The sequence below is a fragment of the Rhinopithecus roxellana genome, chromosome 13, assembly GCF_007565055.1.
Source record: "Rhinopithecus roxellana isolate Shanxi Qingling chromosome 13, ASM756505v1, whole genome shotgun sequence".
NCBI lineage: Eukaryota > Metazoa > Chordata > Mammalia > Primates > Cercopithecidae > Rhinopithecus > Rhinopithecus roxellana.
In genome coordinates this window covers 52,440,866-52,461,920 of record NC_044561.1, presented here as the reverse complement: position 1 = coordinate 52,461,920, position 21,055 = coordinate 52,440,866, and the positions used below count along the sequence as shown (strand labels likewise).

The window sequence follows — 21,055 nt, the reverse complement described above, 5'->3', positions numbered from 1 at the left end:
CAAGACTCCAACAAAAAAAAAGAAAGAAAGAGGAAAAAAGAAAATTAAGAAGAAGAACTATACACTAAAACTGTTCGTCCGTGATTCACACAATCTCTGGTTCAATGCTGAGGGTTTGAAATTTGAATCAAAAGGCAAGCACCAGGAAGGATCAAAATCCTGGGATTAAAAATGCAAAACCTGTGTATAGAACACGATAAAAGGACTCAATGAAAAGTAATCCCACATAGAGAAGTGCTAAGTATTAGAAGAAGATCCTCTAGAAATCCCAGGCAAGCCTTATCTTAAAAACAAACAAGGCCAGCCCAGCGCAGTGGCTCATGCCTGTAATCCCAGCATTTTGGGAGGCGGATCACGAGGTCAGGGTATCGAGACCCATCCTGTCTAACATGGTGAAACCCTGTCTCTACTAAAAATACAAAAAATTAGCCAGGAGTGGTGGCAGGCACCTGTAGTCTCAGCTACTTGGGAGGCTGAGGCAGGAGAATGGCGTGAACCCAGGAGGCGGAGCTTGCAGTGAGCCAAGATCGCGCCACTGCACTCCAGCCTGGGTGACGGAGCGAGACTCCGTCTCAAAAAAACAAACAAACAAAAACAGGTGGAGATTATGTGGAGAGTTGAAAAAAATTTAACGTGTGAATATACTTTGTAGTAACATTCTCACATGCTGTCATACAGACTGTTAAATAATAGTTATTAGGAAAGCAACTTGGCAAAAAATTTTGAAAGACTTGAAAATGTGATCTTCATTCCAAAATTTTACTGCATGGAAATGACTAATAATGTGCATAAAGATTTAACTATAAGGATGCTCACTGCAGGGTGGCTTATATTAACACAAATTCACAAACAACTTCACTGTCCCAGCACAGCAGTGTTTGATAAATCATGACATGTTTCTATGCTCAAATACTACCCAACCTTTCAAAATCAGGTTGGAGAAATGTAATTACCAATATGAAAAGAAATTTCCTATATACTATTTAGTAAAAATAATTCACAAATTTTCATTTTTTCAAACACTTCATGTATTTCAAAATAGAAATGCTATATCGCCATTTAGAATTATGAATGATTTTTATTTTTGTTTGTATGTCTTAACTTTTCTACAACTGAACATGTATCAATTATATAACTATTAAAAATAAAATGGTCCTAATACAAAATAATGTTTCTCTCAAATGGTCCTAGCTTTATCTTCTAAATGACGTGCTAAGAACACCCACGAAACTGCATTACCAGCTAATCAGCTCCAGCTTCTTCAGATAGGCTTCTGCTTGTGACTCCATGATCTGTAGCTTACACACTTCACTCTCCTTCCAGTTTTCAAGTACGGATACCTGTCAGTAGATTAGAGGACATACAAATATTTTACAAATGACAGCCTGAAACTATTTTAAAGGTTAAAACTTAAACATTCCAAGCCACTTTCCCATTTCTCCTTAAATGAAGCATGATGACAGAATCACCAGAACTTGATTATATCATAGGGGAACATGAATTAGACTTGAGATTTGAAAACAGAGTAACAAAATGACATTACAAATGCATACCTTCCATGATTCTTTTTGCAGATATGAATAACTGTACATGGTTTTCTGCTTAAGCTATATATAAGCACAGAGCCAGGTTAACTGCATGTGCACACCAGTGTGCATTACCTATGGTCCTGCAGCAGAATAACCCTTAATAAAGGCTGCATCCTCTGCAATAGAAAAGCCTCAGAGAAGCTGTTCTCAGCAAGGGCATCAAAAGCCTTTGGGGTATGCTTTTAAGATTTTAGGCTCTCTGTGGCTTCTCCACAAGCCAACTGGCCATTTTTGTGAGAATCACTGCAGGAAATGTAGAATGGTCTTGTGGTCCAAATGATCCATCAAATAGCCTTTTAATCCAGGTGTCAGTAAACTTGACAGGGCCCACCAGGCAAACCTGCTTACCAAATGGTGGTGTGAATTAAACAAGCTCAGGAGTACGGATGCAGGTGTAGGACCCACAGAGTATTCATACTTTGGCTCTTTTTCCTTCCCGCTCCTTAGAAGCAGGTGCATAGTCAATTCTTAATTGAAAAGCCTAATTTTTGCAGACTGTATAAACTAAGCCTTTTCTTATTTTACCAGAATAATCACAGACACATATGCCAATAAATATCATTTGTTTCTCAGCTAGAGAAACAGAGAATCATGTTTCGGGAACTAAATAAAATACAGTCAGATGTCATTATTCTGATTTTCATCTCAGTAGTTTTCTCAAACAGTGTACTGACATTGCTATATATTCTTCTAGGGGCGGGAGGAGTGTACTCCTAATACGTGGATTATTTTCAAGTTCCTTTCCAAGTATTGGCAAATATAGTTGGCTACTTCATGGTACATCACTTGAGTACATATGATGAAAGTATTTGAAGTGTATAATATAGGAAATGACCGAATTATAATGGTAAATAAGGACAGCAGGTTACAAAATTTGGTGTACACTATGAGTGCATTTAAGTAACACCACAAGCATACCGGTAAAACATTACAAGGCTATAGGCAAGGAAAAAGAGTGGTCATTTTAGGGAGGATATACTATGGGTGACAGGATATCCTTTATGCACCACACTTTTCAGTAATGTCTGTTATGCCTCATGTGTCATTTAAGAAACACAAAAACAAATGACAAATGCCATAGTGGTCACTAAGTGTCATGGACTCACCTCTGCAGCCACAGCTCTCTGATGACTCTCTTCATAATCCTCTTTCCCTTTCTTTATACACTCTTCTATTTTCATTTTCTCATTTGTAAGTGTGTTGCTACAAATATTGAAGGAAAAAAAAACCTTTTTGAACAAAATTTCACAGTGAGATGACAAAGGCTTCAGGCTGGATGAACTCTGAAACCGCACCACCACAGCCTCAGCTACATCTTCCAGAGCAGTTTCTCATCTCATATTTTACTGTACAACACACAGACTCAAATGTGCTCTTTGTGCTTTTCAAGTGATCAAAGGCAGATATGAAATGGAAGTGCACATTAGATGGGCATGCTAAGAATCAGGTGAGGGCACTGTTCCAGTTCACCATTTTATGAGGGTAGGTGGAGTACAATCTGGTGACATTAATAAACTATATAGACCAGGCACAGTGGCTTAGGCCTGTAATTCCAGTACTTTGGGAGGCCGAGGCAGGTGGATGGCTTGGGCCCAGGAGTTCAAGACCAGCCTAGGCAGCATGGCAAAACCCTGTATCTACAAAAAATACAATGGTGGTGCGTGCCGCTAGTCCCAGCTACTTGGGAGGCTGAGGCGAGAGAACTGCTTGAGCTGGGAGATGGAGTCTGCAGTGAGCCATGACCACGCTACTGCACTCCAGCCTGGGTGACAGAGCAAGACCCCGTCTCAAAAAATAAATAAATAAATACAGTTTAAAAATAAGCTTTATAAAACATTCCCTATCCTTTGAGCCAGAAATTCTGTTTTGACACATATTACAAGGACAGAACCCAAAGGGAAAAAGAAATCTGTACAAAATTATTCAAAAAAGGATAGAAATGTGCATATGAAACAATACTCAGTGAGAAAAGCAGAATACAACTGCTTATCGTTGAACATACAGTTACCAGTATGTGAAAACATATTATTTCCATTAGCAAGCAAGGGTTAAAGGGAAACTTTGCATAGAGTCATAATAAAAATTTAATGAACCTATAATTATAGAGCAATAAGAGCAACAAACTACCAGCCTACAGTGGAGACGAATATTCCAAGTAACACAAAAGAAAAGTTTTTAAAACATGTTTTTAGTTTCAAGTTAATCCAAAAAAAGTTATTGACAGCAATAAATTCAGTATTTCTATATTGACAATGCAGGAAATCTTGTAAAATAAAAATATTTAAATATTCAAAGAATATTTATAAATTAATTTTTAAAATGCAACAGAAATAGAAATAAAGAAAACAGAAACATAATTATTTAAAAGAAATAGACAAGCAACAATATATTTCAAAGTCTACTGTGCTTGTACCCCTGGCATGATAAGTATTAAAAGATATTAAAAATAAATTTAAGCTTAATTTGCCTGATTTCAAGGGACTGATCCAGATGTAATTCATGTTCCTTTTCCTTTCCATCATTTTTCTGGGTATACCTATAAAAGCATAATCACCAAATTTTAATTAATTTTGAAAAAAAATTTTTAACAGGACTCCCACACAGTAAATTCTATCCTTATCCTTACAAACATTTCTTGATTTTGTAATATATATTTTTTTACATCTTGTTTCCTTTTTAGTATCTTCTAAATAGGAAAATAATTTGAGGTCATTTCCCTTTTGGGAAATTTTCCTTCCAGATCACCTTTTTCTTCACTCTAAGTCATATGCTTACAGGTAAATCACCCTATCTCACTCTAAGATGTGCAGCTCAAGATGGTTTCCACAGGAGACAGAGAACACAGGTACTGTGGCATCATCATCAGTGTGACCAGTGATTCTTATTGAAAATGAGATGATGTGGATTCTCATTCAAAATGAAAACAGCCTTCTACTCTTTAAAACAGAACTTAAAGTCAAAACAAGCATTCATGCACACATGCGGGTGCGCGCACGCGCGCACACACACACACACACTGATAATCCTTCAAAACAAGTGTGTGAATCCCCGATTCTTGAGCCATGCCCTGCACAAGGCGGGTTCTGCCTCTTCTTTCATGCTACCGTGAGATACCTTTGCAGTCATCTCTGTTTACTAAAGCCGCTTGTTTCTAATACAAGCCAGTTTAACTATTATTTTACTTCTTTTGTAAAACACTTCCTCTCTCCTCTAAATAGACAAATACTGGGTAACAATCTCATGGAAGCCCTGCCTTCTTTCATAGCCGCCTGTGGTTTGTGTCACTACCAATCACGAGCTCTACATTCTAGTCATTTCTTAATGAATACTAAGTGTGATCAAGAGCACAGAAACATCCAGGAAATCATTTTTTCATGCCCTTTGTGCATCTCTGAGAAAGAGATCCAAAAAGTTTAAAGATGTTACTTAAAAATCTAAATAGAAAAATTGAGCTTTAAAGCATTTATATGGAAAATGTAAAAAGTAGGCCAGGTGCAGTGGCTCATGCCTGTAATCCCAGCACTTTGGGAGGCCAAGACAGGTGGATCATCTGAGGTCAGGAGTTCGAGACCAGCCTGGTCAACATGGTGAAACTCCATCTCTACTTAAAAAATAAATAAATAAATAAAAATTAGTCAGGCATAGCGGTGGGCACCTGTAATCCCAGCTACTTGGGAGGCTGAGGCAGGAGAATTGCTTGAACACGGGAAGCAGAGGTTGCAGTGAGCTGAGACTGCACCACTGCACTCCAGGCTGGGTGACAAAAGCAAAACTCTATCTCAAAAAAAAAAAAAAAAAAAAAAGCAAAAAACTTAGAAGCCTATGGTTTATCTTTAAATTGTGACAGGAAAGGTAAAGAAATCTATTAATAAAATGGAAAAAAGTCAACAATAAAAAGTTTATTCTTCAGCAGAAATTAACTTTTATGCAAGTACAGAAAAAAAAATTCTTATCATAACAGCCTCTAGTTACCTTGTCTAGTTTGACAGTATGTCTGAATTGAACATAAAAAGTATGTTAAATATAAGTATTTCCACATTTTTTAGTAACAAAATGACCAAGACTGGTCAGGTTCAAATATTAGAGATAAAAACCTTTACAGACATTATCGTTTCCATTAGTGTGTTCTACTAGTGAAGCTACTTTGATCATCAAAATGACATGACACAGGGAGTGACAATTCTGAGGCAGTGCTTTACTCTTCCTCATTGTTTGAGGACTGCCTAAAAACTGCCTAAATGCAATGCTAGCAAGACTCGTAATGAAAGTCATCTTATCGTATGGCATGCGGCATGGAAAAATACAAAAGCCTTTGAAAGATGAATGTGTAGCGTGGCCCCCCAACGAACCCGGCCTCCCATTATTCGTGCCCTTGAATCTGGACCAAGCCTATGACTTGTTTTAAGCAATAAAAGGTAGCAGAGATGATGCTATGACAGTTCTGGGCCTGAACCTTCAGGAGGCCTAGTGGCTCCCACTTCTGCACCATTTGAAGTCCTTGGCCACCACGTAAGAAGGCTGGCTATCATAATAGAGATCACATGGAAAGACCACATAAATCAAAATCACAGAGAGGCTACACAGAAAAGTGAGACCAAGCCACCCCAGCATCCCAGCTGAGGCCAGCCCCAGTCACCACCCAGCTAAATTCAGCCACACGAGGACTCCTGGCAAGACCAGCAGAAGAATGGCCCAGCTGAACTCAGCCCAGATTGCAGGACCGTGAGCAAATACAATGGCTGCTAACCAAGACACTGACTTTTGGGTGTTTTCTTACACAGTGGTAGAAAACAAGCTGAAGAATTTGACCTATCACTGTTTAGAGCAGAGGGAGGTTAGGGTCGGATCATAGACAATCTTAAAACACACTCTTGGTCCACCTGACAATCATTCCTAGGATCCATGCATGTTATCAAATCGTTCACACTACAAGACAAATTTTAATAATTTATAGATTCAGGATAAAAGTAATTATAAATAAAATAATCATCACAGAATCTTACTTTTGAAAGGAACCTTAGATTTTTAGACCAGCCCCCATGTTTTGCTGATAAGAAAAAAGAGGGCCAGAGAAAGGGATGGTGTTCAAACCGCAAGGAAGTCAGTTCCTTGGGGATTCTCAGTTCCATGCTACTCTCACTTTTATATAATTTATCTGAAAAAATGTTAAGTTTAGAAAAAAATTTAGGTGAGATAATTACTCAATGAATACTTTTTAAAATGAGACAAACACTGAAAACAGTAGCTATTCATTTTTACTTTACTTGATATAGTTTAAAATTAAATATCAAAATGTGAAAATAACCAAAAGTCACAATTTTTTAAAAATAAAAATTACTGCCTTTCAATCATTACTTACATTTCACTGGCATTTGAAACTTTTTTAATTTTCTTCTTCAGTGATTTTAGTCTTTCTTGGATTTCTTGTTTTTCCTGCTGCCATTTTTTAATTTCTCTTTCCAAATCTTGAAGGAACCAATCTAATTCCGTCTTTGAGATCTAAAAACATTTAGAAAGTACTTAAATAAATGGCAAAATATACTTTTTAACAAAAGAGACTGAAAGGCTAGAATTGTGACGGCGTCATAGCTTAAACAATGACTCAAATTCAGTGGAACATACACTCCCAAGCTGGTGGTGCCCTGTGGCAGGCTATGCCCCCCAGCCAAGCCTGGGACATCAAGTCACACCAGACAGCCACATCCTACCCACTATGTGCACCTGATTACAGTAAGGCACCCTGAAGAACCACTCTGATGTGCCCAGAAGTATTCACACTTCACTCTCCAGCCTAAATGATTCTATAATCTACAAGGAGTCTGTACACATGTTTTAGTTGGCAAGGCCAATAGTTTTTGTTTGCGGTTATAAATATAAATGTAATCCTCTTGCTGGTCATTAAAGGCATTTGGGTTGAGATACCTGCCAGAATTTCAGGCAGTGTGACAAAGAGAAATGGAAACCTCTTTGGAGTCAATGCTAGTTACCATTCCCCTGGAGGGTTTGGTACAGCACCACTTGACACCCAACCCTCTCTGTCAACTTCTTATGTAGTTGCTGGTTTTGAAACTTCTGAATCTACACATTCTCTAAAGGTTTGATGTTTGTTTTGAAGTATCATCTATTCAATGGTAGCAAGCAGTTTGGGTGGGGCACATGCTTATAAATACCAGTCATTTATAAGTAAAACATTCCCTATGTTAATATTTCTAATAATTAATTTAAACGTGAATCAAAGCAATACTTAAAGGAAACAAATATTTTCTAGTTTAAAATCTCACTATTATCAATGATGGCTTAATGAAATCCTAACTTCACATTTGCTTTAGGGAAACTTGTAATTTTTTACTTCCTATCAGATTACCTACAGCCTGAACTTCCTGCTTAGGCTTAGAGCATGCATAGGTCACTGAGGAATACAGTTCAGCTATAGAAACTCGAGTTCTTCTCTGTCAAAAAGGACACTAAAGTCAACCTACATGGATTCCATAGGAAATCATGGCCTTCAGGCCAAAAGCTCTATCAATTTAAGAGGCCACTACTCCTTCAGCCTTAGACACCAAGGTTCTCAATGTTTTTTATTTTTATTTTTATTTTTTTTGAGATGGAGTCTTGCTCTGTCTCCCAGGCTGGAGTGCAGTGGCCGGATCTCAGCTCACTGCAAGCTCCTCCTCCCGGGTTTACGCCATTCTCTCGCCTCAGCCTCCCAAGTAGCTGGGACTACAGGCGCCCGCCACATCGCCCGGCTAAGTTTTTGTATTTCTTTAGTAGAGACGGGGTTTCACCGTGTTAGCCAGGATGGTCTCGATCTCCTGACCTCGTGATCCGCCCGTCTCGGCCTCCCAAAGTGCTGGGATTACAGGCTTGAGCCACCGCGCCCGACCCTCAATGTTTTTTAAAGGCAGATTTGCTAACCAGTCAAGGTCCTTTAAGATTTCTGAATCCTACAGCAGGGATAAGGTTGATTTTGGCACAGGACAACTGTTCTTAGGTGGCAAAAACTGAACAACAGCTCAGTAACATTCCCTTTAACATGGGAACCAGTTCTTCCCACATCTTCTTAGCTGCAACCTTATTGATCCTGAATTTCTTGGGTCATTGCTGTGACTGAGGTGACCACCATGCCTATTCTACTTAAGAATCCTGTGTTCCACCTGGTTCGGTTCTACCAGGACCAATGTGAATTTGCATGCCTTGCTGCTGGCAGCCAAGCCAGTCTTATTTCTCACCTATCCTGTGCTCCTAGTCTGAGCCAATGATCTCACCTGGGATCCATCCCTTTGGCTGGGAGATTATGTGCAACCACAAGGTTATGCTGAGGCATAAGAACCTAGTTGGCAACAAGTACCTAAGGGAGTTCAAGTATCAAGAAGCACAAAGTATTATAAACACACGCGCACATACACACGAATATAGCTCAGGCAGCGAAAATACTACATGAGTTCATCTTCTGTTTGTACTAACCACTGCTGAATGCCATAGCTGCCTCACAATGCTAAACAGGTTAGCTATCACGAGCTTGTTTCTGACTGCATGGAAGACAGAATGATCTCCTGAACCTTTTTCTTTCAAACTTAGCATAAAACAATCAAATAGGCTATATACAACTGTATCTGCTATATTACAGTTTATTGACATAACTACAAACACTTTCTTTTTCTCAATTAGAAAAAAACTTGTTTTCTTACCTTTTTTATTAAACCTCAGTGTTGTTCTAAAACAAATATTTGAGGTACCTTTGATAATATATACATAAATTTTTAAAAGAAAAAAGAAAAAGAATGCCAAGCATGTAAAGAAAATAGAATAAAAAGAGGAATGACAACACAAAACCATGAGGGAGAGTAATACAAAAATGAATGGCATGCGCTCCTAACCATTCTTTAGAGACAACATTAAAACTTTCTGGCAGACAAGGTCAAAGAGAAAATATAATGAGCCGTACAATTCGATATAAAACATAAAAACAAACCAGTTGCACAAGAGAGGCTCTGGAAGTGATGGCGGACAGAAGGGCCTCACGAAGAGGATGCTGCAGAAACACCCCACAAGACCAGCACAGAGCCTGGCACTTAAAAGAACATTCAAGAAATATTTGTTACATGAAAGAATGGATAATAGCCCCAAGTCCATACTAGCAGTAAATAAAGCAGCAAACTTCACAGAATGTGAGCCTGATGTCCTCTGATGTAGGCTGATAGAGAATATGGAAACACAACTCATTAAATGCAGCTTTTTAGGGGCCAAGCACACATTGTTTGATAAACATTTGCAAAGCTCCTAGTTTGTATACTGAGCTAGGTGCTATCAAAGATAACTTTAAAAACCACCCTTCTGGGCATGGTAGCATGTGTTTGTAGTCTCAGCTACTCAGAAGTTTGAGGCAGGAGGATCCCTTGAGCCCGGGAGTTCCACCTTGGCAATCTAATGAGACCCCCATTCAAAAAACAAACAAACAAAACAAAACAAAAAACAGTCCTTACTTTCAAGATCACAGTTTGGTAGAGAAAATATGCATAAAAGATAGTTACTATACTATACCGTTCGAAAAATTAATTTGAAATGGGTCACAGACCTAAATGGGTAAGCAGTGCCCTTGAAGTAGACAGGGGTTTCTTAGCTATGACACCAAAGGCACAAGCAATGAAAGAATATGAGAAATTGGACTTAGTGTACCCAAAGTAAAAAGTTTGGTGCTGCAAATGATACCATTAGGAAAGTGAAAAGGCAACCCACAAAATGGAGACGGGAGATACATTTGTAAATATGGAAGATGGAAGTAAATATCTGTAAATCACAGATTTGATGAGCAACTTGTATCCAGAATATAGAAAAACTCTTTGTTTTTTGGAGACAGGGTCTTGCTCTGTTGCCCAAACTGCAGTGCAGGGGCAAGATCATGGCTCACTGCAGCCTCGACTTCTTGGTCTCAAGTGATCCTCCCACCTCAGCCTCCTGAGTAGCTGGAACTACAGGCATGTATCACCGTACCTACCTAATTATTTATTTAGTTTTTTAATTTTTTGTAGCGAGTGAGGGTCTCATCACATCACCCTGACTTGTCTTGAACTCCTGGGCTCAACCAATTCTCCTGCCTCAGCCTCCCAAAGTGCTGGGATTATAGACGTGAGCCACCATGCCCAGCCCTGTTTTGTTTCTTTTTTTTTTTTCCTTTCGAGACAGGGTCTCACTCTGTTGTTGCCCAGGCTGGAGTGCAATGGCATGATCCTGGCTCACTGTAGCCTCAAAACCCCTGGGCTCAAGTGACCCTCTCAGCTCAGCCTCCCAAGTAGCTGGGGCCACAGATGCACAACACCATGCCTGGTTTATTTTTAAACTTTTTGTAGAGAAGGGATCTTGCCATGTTGCCCAGGCTGGTTTCAAACTCCTGGGTTCAAGTGATCTTCCTGCTTTGGTCTCTCAAAGTGCTGGTTTTATATGTGTGAGCCACTGCACCTGGCCCAAAAACTCTTAAAAGTCAATAATAGAAAGATAAACTCAATTCAAAAATGAATAAAGGATCTGAGTGGACCTTCCTCCAAAGAAGATATACAAATGGATAAAAAGCATATGAAAAGATGCTCAATATCATTAGCCTTTAGGGAAATAAAAATCAAAACCACAATGAGATACCACTCCATACCCGTTAGGAGGCCTAAATAAAAAGACAAATGATGATAACTGTCAGTAAGAATGGAGAAACTGGAATCCTCATATACTGCTGGCAGGATGGTTTTGGAACAGGCTCGCAGTTCCTCGTATGGTTAAATATGGAATTGCCATATGATCAGCAGTTGCACTCCTACACATATATCCAAAAGAAATGAAAACATATGTCCACAGAAAAACCTGTCCATGAATGTTCACAGCAGCATTATTCAGAATAGTGCAAAAGTGGAAAAGAACGCAAATGTCAACTAGTGAATGAATAAAATGTGATATAGTCATACAATAGAATATTATTCCACAGTACAAAGGAATGACATACTGATACATATTAACATAGATGGATGTACATGGATGAACCTTGAAAACACTGTAAGTGAAAGAAGACACTTATAAAAGACTACATGTAACATGATCCATTTAAACAAAATGCCCAGAATAGACAAATCTAGAGAGTAAATCAGTGGTTGCCAAGGGCTGGGATGCGGGAGAGAATGGGGAGTGACAGCTAGTGGGTATAAGATTTCTTTTTAGGTTGATGAAAATGGTTGAAACTTAGATTGTGCTACACACAGCCCTGGACATATACCAAAAACATTAAACTGTCTATTTTTAATGGGTAAATGTTACACTATGGTTAATTATATCTCAATAAAGATGTTATAAAATGATAATTACTGTATCACATAGTCATTATTACCACCACTGCATTAACAAAGGCCTGTAGGTAAGCCTGAGGTTGCCATCAACAACTGTTTCCTCAAGAAAGTGATGCCCAAAGGAGAAGCAGGAGGGAGTCAGGCTCAGGAAGAAGGAAAACCACTCCAGGCAGAAGGGATGGTACTGGGAAAAGGTTTGGAAGTGAAAAATCGAATGACCAACATTATCCATTAAATTAGAGAATAATGCAGAGAGCTGGCAAGGGAGAAGCCGGAAGATGAAGCAGGCACACAGAAGGCTCTTGGTAATTACTGAGTGTTAGTAAATTACTGGTGCTGACCTACTGTAGTGGAGGGATGGCATTCATAGCTCCATCCTTCACACTCTGCAGCCACTCCATTTGTCATGTGACTTGCAGTTCCCTTCACTAATGAGGCAAAGTCTATTTTTCCCAGCCCTGACTCTGGCTGGCTATGTGACTGCTTTTGGTGGTGGGGTCTAAGCAGACCTGAAGTCAGCAGAGGCTTGAAAGGTGCCGTGTGGCCATCTTTGCTTGCCCTTGCACCTTCCTACTGCCTTCAGAATAGAATTTTCAGGGTGGAAGATGCAAGACATGTGGAGCAGAGCTAGTTGTCCCAGTCATTCCAGCTGAGGCCATTCTAGATCAATCTACAGCCAGCTGACCCGAGATATGTAGGCAAGAACAGCAAAGACGCTGCAGAGCTCTTGCTGGCCCAAAGGTGAACTGATCCAGCCAAGCCCAAGCAGGACCAGCTGATCGAGACTCCTATGCTAAGCGATTACAGTCACGTGTCACTGGGGTTTTGTGGCTGGGAGTTACTCAGCATTATTATGACAGTGATTAACTGATACGCCTACACTGCTGTAAAGTGGTGAGAAACATTCCTAACAGTTGAACGGGGCTGTGGAGCTGACCTTCTCTTAAGGGAGAACAAATGCACGTGCTCTGAAGCCTGACATGACCTGTTCTGCCACTTCGTACTGGTGTGGCTTGGGGAAAGCTGCATCAGCTGCTCCCACCTCCATTTCCTCACAAGTAACATGGAGATTTATGTACCAGAGTATAACACTACTGTATAAGGACTGTTTTGAGATTAAATACATGTAAAAACAATTGAGTATGGCGGTGTTCGCAGCCGCCGCCGCGCCACCGTCGCTCTCTAACGCCAGCGCCGCCTTTCGCTCGCCGAGCTCCAGCCGAAGGAGATCTCAGGGGGGTAAGTAAGGAGGTCTGTGTACCATGGCTCCTACAAAGCAGACTGCCCGCAAATCGACCGGTGGTAAAGCACCCAGGAAGCAACTGGCTACAAAAGCCGCTCGCAAGAGTGCGCCCTCTACTGGAGGGGTGAAGAAACCTCATCGCTACAGGCCTGGTACTGTGGTGCTTCGTGAAATTAGACGTTATCAGAAGTCCACTGAACTTCTGATTCGCAAACTTCCCTTCCAGCGTCTGGTGCGAGAAATTGCTCAGGGCTTTAAAACAGATCTGCGCTTCCAGAGCGCAGCTATCGGTGCTTTGCAGGAGGCAAGTGAGGCCTATCTGGTTGGCCTTTTTGAAGACACCAACCTGTGTGCTATCCATGCCAAACGTGTAACAATTATGCCAAAAGACATCCAGCTAGCACGCCGCATACGTGGAGAACGTGCTTAAGAATCCACTATGATGGGAAACATTTCATTCTCAAAAAAAAAAAAAAAAAAAAAAAATTCTCTTCTTCCTGTTATTGGTAGTTCTGAACGTTAGATATTTTTTTTCCATGGGGTCAAAAGGTACCTAAGTATATGATTGCGAGTGGAAAAATAGGGGACAGAAATCAGGTATTGGCAGTTTTTCCATTTTCATTTGTGTGTGAATTTTTAATATAAATGCAGAGGCGTAAAGCATTAATGCAAGTTAAAATGTTTCAGTGAGCAAGTTTCAGCGGTTCAACTTTATAATAATTATAAATAAACCTGTTAAATTTTTCTGGACAATGCCAGCATTTGGATTTTTTTAAAACAAGTAAATTTCTTATTGACGGCCACTAAATGGTGTTTGTAGCATTTTTATCATACAGTAGATTCCATCCATTCAGTATACTTTTCTAACTGAGTTGTCCTACATGCAAGTACATGTTTTTAATGTTGTCTGTCTTCTGTGCTGTTCCTGTAAGTTTGCTATTAAAATACATTAAACTATAAAAAAAAAAAATTGAGTATGGCACATAGTAGGAGCTTCATAAATGTTAGATTTTAAAAAGGCTGAACTTGACAAGGACCCATGACTGAAGAGAAGAATCCCACTTCTGCACCGGTGTGGGCTAGGGAAGTTTTGACAGGCAGGGCCAAGATTCTGTTCTAATACAGACAAAGGTCCAAAAATCTACCCTGTAAATTATTCTGGGCCAAATAATTTGACAGTGTTTTTAAGAGCTGATGTTGACTCAATGTTCATTTTAGCATCTCATTAAAGCACCTTAAGACCGTATGTCCTGGGCAGATAGGGAGTGACTGATTAATAAATATGGGGTTTCTTTTGGGGGGTGATAAAAGTTTTCTGGAATTAGATAGTGGTAACGGTTACACAATAATGTGAATATTCAAAAAACCACTATATTGTACACTTTGTAATGGTTAAAACAGCAAATTTTATGTTATGTGAACTTTATTCTCAAAAAAAAATGAACCTATGTCCTTCAGCAATACTGCAACCAGTTATAACCTGCCAGTCATAGGTTAAGGTACAATAAAAACAACAAGAGATTCTGGCTTTAAAAAAGCTACTTTTGGCCAGGCACGGTGGCTCACGCCTGTAATCCCAGCACTTTGGGAGGTCGAGGTGGGAGGATCACCGGAGGTCAGAAGTTCGAGACTAGCCTGGCCAACATGGCGAAACCCCGTCTCTACTAAAAATACAAAAATTAGTCAGGCTTGGTGGAGTGCACCTGTAATCCCAGCTACCCAGGAGTCTGAGGCAGGAGAATCGCTGGAACCCGGGAGGCAGAGGTTGCAGTAAGCCGATATTGTGCCACTCCACTCCAGCCTGGGCGACAGAGCAAGACTCCATCTAAAAACTAAAAAAAATTTAAAAAGCCACTTTTCCACTGGCAGAGAATAGATAACTGGCCTAACTACCTATAGAGGCCATTCCTAGCTCATGAATAATAATAGAACCCCATCAGCTATATATAATACCTCGCCCAGACTTTTACTGATGCTTATAATATGCTAAGCATTCTTTTTTTTTTTTTCTTTTTTTTTGAGATGGAGTCTAGCTCTTGTCGCCCAGACTGGAGTGCAGTGGTACGATCTTGGCTCACTGCAACCTCTGCCTCCTGGGTTCAAGTGATTCTCCCGCCTCAGCCTCCCAAGTAGCTAGGATTACAGGCACCCACCACCATGCCCAGCTAGTTTTTGTACTTTTGGTAGAGATGGGGTTTCACCATGTTGGCCAGGCTGGTCTCGAACTCCTGACCTCAGGTGATATGCCCGCCTTGGCCTCCCAAAGCGCTGGGGTTACAGGTGTAAGCCACTGTGCCTGGCCTGTATATGCTAAGCATTCTTTTTTTTTTCTTTTTGAGACAGAGTCTCGCTCTATTGCCCAGGCTGGAGTACATGGCGTGATCTCGGCTCACTGCAAGCTCCACCTCCCGGGTTCACGCCATTCTCCTGCCTCAGCCTCGTGAGTAGCTGGGACTACAAGGCGCCCACCACCACACCTGGCTAATTTTTTTTTTTTTTTTGTATTTTTAGTAGAGATGGGGTTTCACCGTGGTAGCCAGGATGGTCTCTACCTCCTGACCTTGTGATCCACCTGCCTCGGCCTCCCAAAGTGTTAGGATTATAGGCATGAGCCACTGCGCCCGGCCATATGCGAAGCATTCTTAAAGTGGTTTGTAAAAAAACAATTTTCTTAGCAGAGGCACAAGTAGAATTTTGGGTGGGACAGTTCCTCCTTGAGTACTGTACTTACTATCTCTGGCTATCCCCTGTCCTTTTTCAACCACCCCTTTGTGAAAACCACCCTTTTCACAAAGCTGTGAAGTAGACAATACATTATTAGTGAGAAGACTGAGAGTCAAAGAGGCTGAAGAAATTGTCTAACGTCACAAAGCTATTACGTGGAGGTGCTGCGGTGTGGTGTGGGCAGTGGGACTCTAATGCACTCAGATTTCTAGAGCGTTCCTGTTTTTCTGTTCTCTATAAGGGGCTGGGTGTACATTTGCTACATTCAAACAGGGCATCAAGTAACTGGAGTAAAAGGAAAAGTTGGTTAGCTCATAACCTCAGCAATCTGCAGTCAAAGGCCAAAGGGAAATATCAGGAAAAGCCACTCGTTTCTTTCTATGTTTACAAGAAATTTCTCCATGAGCAATGAGCATAACCACCATTAATAAAGAAATGACTATGGCTAAATCTCATCTACTCTTATGTGGACACCAACCCAAGGAACTCAGATTAGCAACTTATCCTGGCAGGGAATAAGTATACATTTTACGTGGTAAGTCTAATAACTTATCAGGCCTATAATTTGGGGGGTTTAGTAATTGCCCTTTTAAGGCACTCTTGAGTAGGGCCACCCAACAGCAGACTCAAAGTTTTAAGTTAAAAAAAAGCCTGACAGCTGGAGCCCTCCCCATGGGTGCTTTATTTCCCAGACTCTTCTGAACTGACTGTACAAAGAAAGAACCTTGATGAACTGTACACACAGAGCACACAGTCAGACCAGCAATTTATAAATCCGGGAAAGCCTCTGCCAGAAAGAAAGATACCTCACCAGCTGAATGCTACCTTTAAGACTGTGTTTCCAATCTGCCTCATCACTCAAACAGGCAGCTATAGGCATTCCCACATGCATTTATTAAAACTGAAGTTTCCTGAGGCAAAATAAGGTTTATAAAACTATTTTGTTTTGTTAAACCCCTAAGTAGCTTATAGAAACTTGTGTTTCATGTGTCACTATGCTATGTAGGATTTTGCTTTTGTTCTTTTTTACTTCTCCCAGCCAGGAAACTGAGTCAAGTCTGAGGATCTATCTAATTCTTCTTGTCCTTAGAATCTCCCCAGTCTCATCTTGAGTATAAACCGGTCCTGGAGAATGCTATGACAGTTACCTTTACAAACTGACCCTAGGCTTTCTACTAAAATCTTAGTAAATAGGTTTCCTGATTAAGGTCCCACTAAGCTAGTTTTCTTCTATTTAATATGTTACCCCAGCTACTGATCCAGACTTCTGGAACAAATTCCTCCTTTCTTAAATGAATTAATATGCTTTTGTTACCTTTCTAAATAGATGATGGTAGTTTTTAAAAACAAATGCACCTGATTTCCTCACATCTATGATTCCATTTTTTCACTAATTCAATCTGGCTTTGCTACTAATTGCTATCCCTCCACTAGCCATGTATCTGATGATCAGTCTTCACTAACAGAATTCAAGGTCAGCAGATCTCAACAAGATACTCTGGGTGACTTTACAGTTCTAGTATGTCTAAGGCTCCATGTGTTATTCTTATACTTCCTTAGGAATAACATGAAGATGATAACAGTAGCATCCAATACGTACTGAGTCCTTACGAACAAGGCAGTTTTAAGTACTTTATAAGTATTAATCTAACCATACATAATGTGAGTTATTATTACTCACATTTTCCAGGTAAAGAACTAAAAGCACAGAGAAGTTAAGTAAATTGCCCAAGATTAGAACTAGCATAGAACCATGCCCAGATCTGAACCCAGCCAGTCTGTCTCCAGGGTTCTCATTCTGAACCTCTATTGCTATGCTGCCTCTCAATATAAACAAGAATTTATCTCAGAGCTCAGTCACCATAAAATAGAGTTTTAGTTAACCAAGGAAACTGAACTATAGCTAAACGAAAACCCAGATTTACAGCCCCTTTCTCATAAGGCAGTTTGCAGAGGTTCTAAAGCACGGCAAGAAACAGCCACTTTAATATGTCGTGAAGAAATCTGAAGCAGGCAATTCTGAGAAAGAATGTTTTGTTTAGTCAACAATGCAGAAGTTCAGCTGAAGCTGCACCAGCACAGTTACACTCATATTCTCCTAACTATGCTATGTGCAATTAAAGACAGGTTTCAGATAGGATTACCTTGTTTTCTTCTAAGTGCCTTTTCAACTTTTCTTCCAGGTCCCTGGTCTCTTCTAAGCCCTTAAGTTTCATCTGCTCATAATTTTCATATGCTTCTTTAAGTTGCTCTTGTAATACCTGGTGCTCCTTTTCAATCCGTGAAATTTCCCCCTAAAAGTGAATTACAAAACAATCTATTAAAAATTATTTAAAATGCCTACTTACGATCTTGTTCTTTACTGTTTCTTAAACAAAGGAGAGTAAAAGGCAGATGAAAATTTACAAGGGAAATGTCACAGTAATTCAAGAATTAAAAACCTCTAAACAGTGTTTAGCAAAACCAGCTCTTTTATAAATATAATCATTCATATTATTGGAATTCATAAATTCTCCAATCTATAATTAGTTCTGAATATTTGTTTTAGAAGTGTTCAATATTAGATCAACAGTTTGATTTAAATGTCACTCTCCACAATTAACACCAACGATTATTTATTAGGTTTAAAAAGTTGCACATATTATACATATTTTAGATATAAATAGAACATTTTAACTTTGGCTTAACTTTTAGGTGTTTCAAATAAATAGTTGCGGGTTATTTCAAAATGACAAAATATTATCAATGAATTATTGTCAGTTATGTTTCTTGTACCAGCTTAACAACAACAAAAAAACCCCAAACCCAGAAACCATTCTGTTGGCAAACAATAAATGTCATTTATGTAATTATTTTTTAAAACCTTTCAAACTGCATATAACTTTAAAAGAGCATCTGTTTGATGCTGGCAGCTTCTCCAGCTGGAGGTAACTGTCCTCCCTGTGGCAGCCAGGCTTTAGAAATCTATCCCAAGCACAAACCTGGTCCAGCTCTGACACTTCCTGTACCTTCCCCCAATACCTTAGTATTTTTCGAGTATAAAAAAGCAGGGAATCAAGTATTTGAAACTCTGTGAATGATCAGTTAGAGAACTGTGAATTACGGTCAGATTGACCATGCATGCCCATTTGCCTTGGAGCATGCCACTTTGTCTGCCCAGACTGAAAGTTTAGTACTATAAATAGAGTCCATGCTTAACTAAATTAATTAAACAGTCAACCTTACTATCACCCAGGAACAAAACTTTATGGTTTAAGACTTTAGTTACCTCCATTTTAATTTTTAATTCAGCAAAAGGATCACGGTGAATAGTAACTTGCTATCATGAATGAATTTACATGCCCCAAATTACCAACAGAGACAGGCAGGAAGCTAAATGCCACCTCTATGTTATTACACTTAAACTTCCCCATACTTCTGTGAGAAATACATTATTTTTGCCTTTAATAGATCAGAAAACCAAGTGAGGCAACTTCTCAACGTCCCAGGAGAAAGTAGCAATGCTGGGATTCAAATGCAAGTCTCACTGGTTGAGAAGCCAACAATCAACTACACTAACATAGAGGTCCTAAAACTAAGAACTAATTTAAGAAAGCATTTCTGAACGTTCCCATCACTAATAAAAACACTCATTTGAGAGTCAAAAGCACTGACTCATTAAACAATAGAGCCTACCTTGTTTAAAGCTAAGCACAGCATAAGACCTCAACAACAGTAAACAGGCCAAAACGTTCACTATAGGACTGTTTGTGAACATAAGAAGCTGACACAATCTAAATGTTCAACAAGAAATTGGTCAAATAAATTATCACACATTAATAAAATGGAAAACCAAGTATCCGTTTAAAATGATGCTATAAATCATATTTACTGATATGGAAACAAGTCTACAATATATTAATTAAAGGTTGCAAATTTCAAATACAATATATATGCTGTGATCCCATCTTTTAAAAACTATTGTTTAATTATATGTAAATGTTCAAACATCCTGGAAGGCTACACATCAAAATATTAACATGAGTGATGGGAAGGTAGATGATTTTCAATTTTTCTTTCATAATTTTTGGTATTATTCATTTAAAAAATTTAAGAACTCTATATATTATTTTTATCATTAGCAACAACTAAATGCTATTTGTACAAACAGCAGCAGGAAACACAAGTTCTGACCTTCCTCCTACTTAACTAGACATTGATCTTGTCAATCATTCCATATCTAACTATAGAACTGTTTTTTAAATGACCCCATAATATTTCATTTTATAGGTATATCATAATTTAACTAGTCTGCTATTGATGGAGGTTTAGATTGTATTCAATTTTCTGCTGATTCAAATACAGACTAAACAAACACACGAATCCCCTTGGCTCACTGGTCTCTCTCTATACATATTAGTGCAGATCGATTCCTAACTGCCTTCCCAGAAATTTCAGTTTCACTATCTTTCAAAATGTGAATGGTTGCTTTTCTTATTTCAAGTGGGGTGGGCATCTGTTTATATGTTTAAAAATCATCTGTATTTCTTTCATTGTGAATTGTCTATTCACATCCATTCTCATCTTTGTGATAGGCTGTTAATCTTATCCTTACTGATTTCTAGAAACTCTGTATGTTAAGGAAATTAGTTCTTTATCTGTTTCACACTGCACACAATTTTCCTTGTTTGTCATCTGTGCTTTGACATGTGTATGTGTATATATAATTTGTTCTTATACATATGCTATGCATATAGGATATACACATTACATGCATGTGTATAGGTATATAAACATACTTTTTTCCCATGCTGTTTACTGATCTTATAAAAAAATTTTCATTTTTTTCCTGGATACTTTTATAGGTCCATTTTTTATGCTAAAATCTTTAATCTGCCTGGAACTTATTGTGGTATAAGGAAATGAGGTACGGACCAAGACTGATTTTTTTTTAGATGGCAATCCATTTCTCCTATGTATTTAAGAATCCAATTTTTGCTCACTGGTAATCTGCCATCTTTGGTTTTTTTTTTTTTTTTTTGAGACAGAGTCTCGCACTGTTGCCCAGGCTATAGTGCAGTGGTGCAGTCTTGGCTCACTGCAACCTCTGCTTCCTGGGTTCAAGCGATTCTCCTGCCTCAGCCTCCCAAGTAGCTGGGATTACAGGTGCCCACCACCACGCCAGCTAATTTTTT

General features: G+C 39.2%; 2 protein-coding genes across 6 annotated transcripts in view; one reads left to right on the top strand and one right to left on the bottom strand.

Moving 5' to 3' along the window:
- Positions 1-21,055, bottom strand: part of TTC3 (tetratricopeptide repeat domain 3) — a 123,312-nt gene that overhangs the window by 14,366 nt on the left and 87,891 nt on the right. For all 5 annotated transcript variants that reach the window (XM_030914716.1, XM_030914718.1, XM_010384139.2 and 2 more), the window contains 5 exons: positions 18,026-18,175; positions 6,949-7,088; positions 4,057-4,125; positions 2,696-2,792; positions 1,240-1,340 (listed from right to left, as the gene is read on the bottom strand). In XM_030914716.1, the coding sequence (XP_030770576.1) occupies positions 1,240-1,340; positions 2,696-2,792; positions 4,057-4,125; positions 6,949-7,088; positions 18,026-18,175 (557 nt within the window). The remainder of the gene's footprint in view (positions 1-1,239; positions 1,341-2,695; positions 2,793-4,056; positions 4,126-6,948; positions 7,089-18,025; positions 18,176-21,055) is intronic.
- LOC104678627 (histone H3.3-like) lies at positions 13,162-14,127 on the top strand. The gene has a single exon (XM_010383980.2). The coding sequence runs from the start codon at positions 13,177-13,179 to the stop codon at positions 13,585-13,587; it is 411 nt and encodes a 136-aa protein (XP_010382282.2). The 5' UTR covers positions 13,162-13,176; the 3' UTR covers positions 13,588-14,127.